This window comes from Borostomias antarcticus (assembly GCF_949987555.1).
Source record: "Borostomias antarcticus genome assembly, chromosome: 12".
Lineage (NCBI taxonomy): Eukaryota > Metazoa > Chordata > Actinopteri > Stomiiformes > Stomiidae > Borostomias > Borostomias antarcticus.
Window position 1 is genome coordinate 1,731,630 of NC_140245.1, and position 3,931 is coordinate 1,735,560.

Genomic DNA, 3,931 nt, shown 5'->3' on the forward strand with positions numbered 1-3,931 from the left:
AACCCCCCCTAACACTGCTCCCCTCATAATAACCCCCCCTAACACTGTTCCCCTCATAATAACCCCCCCTAACACTGCTCCCCTCATAATAACCCCCCCTAACACTGTTCCCCTCATAATAACCCCCCCTAACACTGTTCCCCTCATAATAACCCCCCCTAACACTGCTCCCCTCATAATAACCCCACCCTAACACTGCTCCCCTCATAATAACCCCACCCTAACACTGCTCCCCTCATAATAACCCCACCCTAACACTACTCCCCTCATAATAACCCCACCCTAACACTGTTCCCCTCATAATAACCCCCCCTAACACTGTTCCCCTCATAATAACCCCCCCTAACACTGTTCCCCTCATAATAACCTCACCCTAACACTGCTCCCCTCATAATAACCCCCCCTAACACTGCTCCCCTCATAATAACCCCCCCTAACACTGCTCCCCTCATAATAACCCCCCCTAACACTGCTCCCCTCATAATAACCCCCCCTAACACTGCTCCCCTCATAATAACCCCCCCTAACACTGTTCCCCTCATTATAACCCCCCCTAACACTGTTCCCCTCATAATAACCCCCCCTAACACTGCTCCCCTCATAATAACCCCCCCTAACACTGTTACCCTCATAATAACCCCCCCTAACACTGTTCCCCTCATAATAACCCCCCTAACACTGCTCCCCTCATAATAACCCCCCCTAACACTGCTCCCCTCATAATAACCCCCCCTAACACTGCTCCCCTCATAATAACCCCCCCTAACACTGTTCCCCTCATAATAACCCCCCCTAACACTGCTCCCCTCATAATAACCTCACCCTAACACTGTTCCCCTCATAATAACCCCCCCTAACACTGTTCCCCTCATAATAACCCCCCCTAACACTGCTCCCCTCATAATAACCTCCCCTAACACTGTTCCCCTCATAATAACCTCACCTAACACTGTTCCCCTCATAATAACCTCACCCTAACACTGCTCCCCTCATAATAACCCCCCCTAACACTGCTCCCCTCATAATAACCCCCCCTAACACTGCTCCCCTCATAATAACCTCACCCTAACACTGTTCCCCTCATAATAACCTCACCTAACACTGTTCCCCTCATAATAACCCCCCCTAACACTGCTCCCCTCATAATAACCCCCCCCCCCCAACAAGACAGAGAGAGAGAAAGAGAGAGGGAGTGAGACAGAAAGAAAGAGAAAAAAAAAGAGAAGAGGGAGAGAGAGAGAGAGAGAGAGACAGAGAGAGAGAGAGAGAGAGAGAAAGACAGAAGCTGAATCCCAATCTGAGTGCGCAAACCGCACTTGCGGCCCCTCGCACTTGTGGCCTGAGGCCTGAGCACTTAATTGACGTCAGCTGGAAGGGCCAGAGGGTGCAGGGCCGTGAATTAAATGGGACAGCACTTCGCTCAATGCCCCTCCCACTTCGTTTTCATTGGCTGCCGCGTTCCTCCGACGCAGAGGCTGCTCTGACGCTCCCTTCAGCTCTGCAAATTGACCGATTGACGTCTGTTTTAATTTAATAATAATTAAAAAATTAGGTTGGGTGGGATATGTTTGCAGCATGTGGATTTCAAGATAAATGTTGTGTTATCTGCAAATGTCATCATTTATGTGTGATGCACTGGGATCATGACTCGGATGCACTCCAGCACTGTGTCACATGAGACGCGGTGGGCTGTGGGTATTTTCTGCTCCTAAGTCCGTGAAATTGCGGACTTTCGGTAAGTGCGGTTAAAGTGCGCAAAATGGCGGCGTGGCGCACTTGTGGACCTAGCAATTCCGTTTTGGGACTACCCTGAGCCCTTGTGGACTTAGCGGGAACGCGCATGTAAGGCCACAAGGCCGCGAGTGCTCTGCACTTTCGCCTAAGTGCGCGATTTGGGATTCAGTCAGTGAGAGAGACATGTGTCCGTGTCTTGTACATGTCTGCTGGGTGCCTCTCTGATGAGTCACCATGTGTTACATCAGCTCTCTGACTCACACACATGGTCCCTACAGGTGACACACACACACACACACACACACACACACACACACACACACACACACACACACACACACACACCTCTGTCCTCAAATCACATTACATAAGTGTTTGTCTCACTGGTCAGTCATGTAAAGCAGTGGGCAGCCTGCAGCATTCCTGCGTACCAAGGCCAACACACACACACACACACGCGCGCGCGCGCGCACACACACACACACACACACACACACACACACACACACACACACACACACACACACACACCGTAACACCACCTGCCTGTCTGAGCCTGGGATGTCACGGTGTGGATTTATCCCCCAGACTAATAAACCCATGACAGGGTCGGTGTTACCGGTAACACCGTCTAACCTACAACAAGAGAGCGATTATTATTCAGTCCATCTTTACAGTTGGACCTCAGCCGTACGTTACACAGAACTGTTGTGTAGCCTATTTAAATTTAGTGATGTATGCCTCCACGGCTTGCCTGTAAAATATATAGTCCTCAGTCCTGCAAATTATATAAACTTCTCAAAAATAGTTCGGAAATGTTATTTCCGTCCATTATTTCTCCCCCTCAATAATACCAGTTATTAATTTCTGTTCCTAAAGTGAAAAGTGTGCGTGCGATTCAGGGGGTGGAGCCAGGCCAAGTCAGGCCAAGTCTGAGCACATTCAAATTAGGAAGGACCACCCTAAAGACGTTGGATTGGTTCTGCAATTTTTTCAAAATCTCTCGCACTGTTTCCGCCCACTTTTAGCGATAAAACCTGGACGAATGTCTCCGGTCTCCAGCTGAGCCTCGGCGTCCAGAGACTGACCGGTGAGTCAGGGGTCAGGGGTCAAACAGGCCACTCACGTCGGTCTCCAGCAGGTTGTGCATGGCGATCTCGGCCAGCTCCTTGGACTCGTGGAACTTCTCCAGCGCCTGCCGCAGCTCCTCGTCAGAGATCTTCCCCTGGCGCTTCTTCTTGTAGTCGTAGTCCAGACGGCGTCCCTCCAGCTTCTTCAGGTGGTGCTGGGGGGTGAGAGAGAGGGTTAGGGAGGGATGAGGGGAGGAGGGAAGGGGGGAGAGAGAGGTTTGGGGGGGGTGGGACAGAAAGATAACGGTAAACGGACTGCACTTACAGCGCTTTTATCCGAAGCGCGTTACCGCGACCTCTCATTCACCCGTTCACGCTCACATTCACACACCGATGGTTGCAGCTGCCGTGTACGGCTCCAGCCTGCTCATTGGGAGCAATTTGGGGTTCAGTGTCCCCGAGGAGGAGCCGGGATTCAAACCGCCGACCCTGCGGTCATTGGTCATTGGACGACCCGCTCTACCTCCTGAGCTACAGTCCTGAGCTACAACCCATCATCTATCACCCTGTGACGGTCATTCACTTGTCCCCCCCCCCCCCTCTCCATCTTTCTGGCGTTGGAGGTCCTCTCTTCATGTGTCTGGACTGTCTGTAATGGAACGCTCACGACTACCCAGAAGCCACCACTCCAGTGTAGGAGGTAAGGACGCACACAAGTGTACTGTTCTCATCCGTGTCTCTGACTCCTCATCTCTACCTGGAAGTCTCTGATCCGCGTCTCTAACTCCTCATCTCTACCTGGATGTTATCATCCATGTCTCTGACTCCTCATCTCTACCTGGATGTCTCTGATACATGTCTCTGACTCCTCATCTCTACCTGGACGTTCTGATCCGTGTCTCTGACTCCTCATCTCTACCTGGACGTTCTGATCCATGTCTCTGACTCCTCATCTCTACCTGGACGTTCTGATCCATGTCTCTGACTCCTCATCCCTACCTGGATGTCTCTGATGTCCTTGTCGGCCACGGCCTGCAGCGGGTCGATGAAGTTCTGTTTGACGTCGATGTCCAGCGAGTCCTTCACCTCCGCCAGCCTCTTCATCGACTCCCCCACGTCCACCAGGG

General features: G+C 51.7%; 1 protein-coding gene across 1 annotated transcript in view; it reads right to left on the reverse strand.

Moving 5' to 3' along the window:
- Positions 1-3,931, reverse strand: part of LOC311315934 (endophilin-A2-like) — a gene marked incomplete at its 3' end in the record, with an annotated part of 9,699 nt that extends 5,768 nt beyond the window's left edge. The window contains exons 1-2 of the mRNA XM_084446658.1: positions 3,804-3,931; positions 2,861-3,019 (exon numbers count right to left, since the gene is read on the reverse strand). Of these exons, the coding sequence (XP_084302784.1) occupies positions 2,861-3,019; positions 3,804-3,908 (264 nt within the window). The 5' untranslated portion in view covers positions 3,909-3,931. The remainder of the gene's footprint in view (positions 1-2,860; positions 3,020-3,803) is intronic.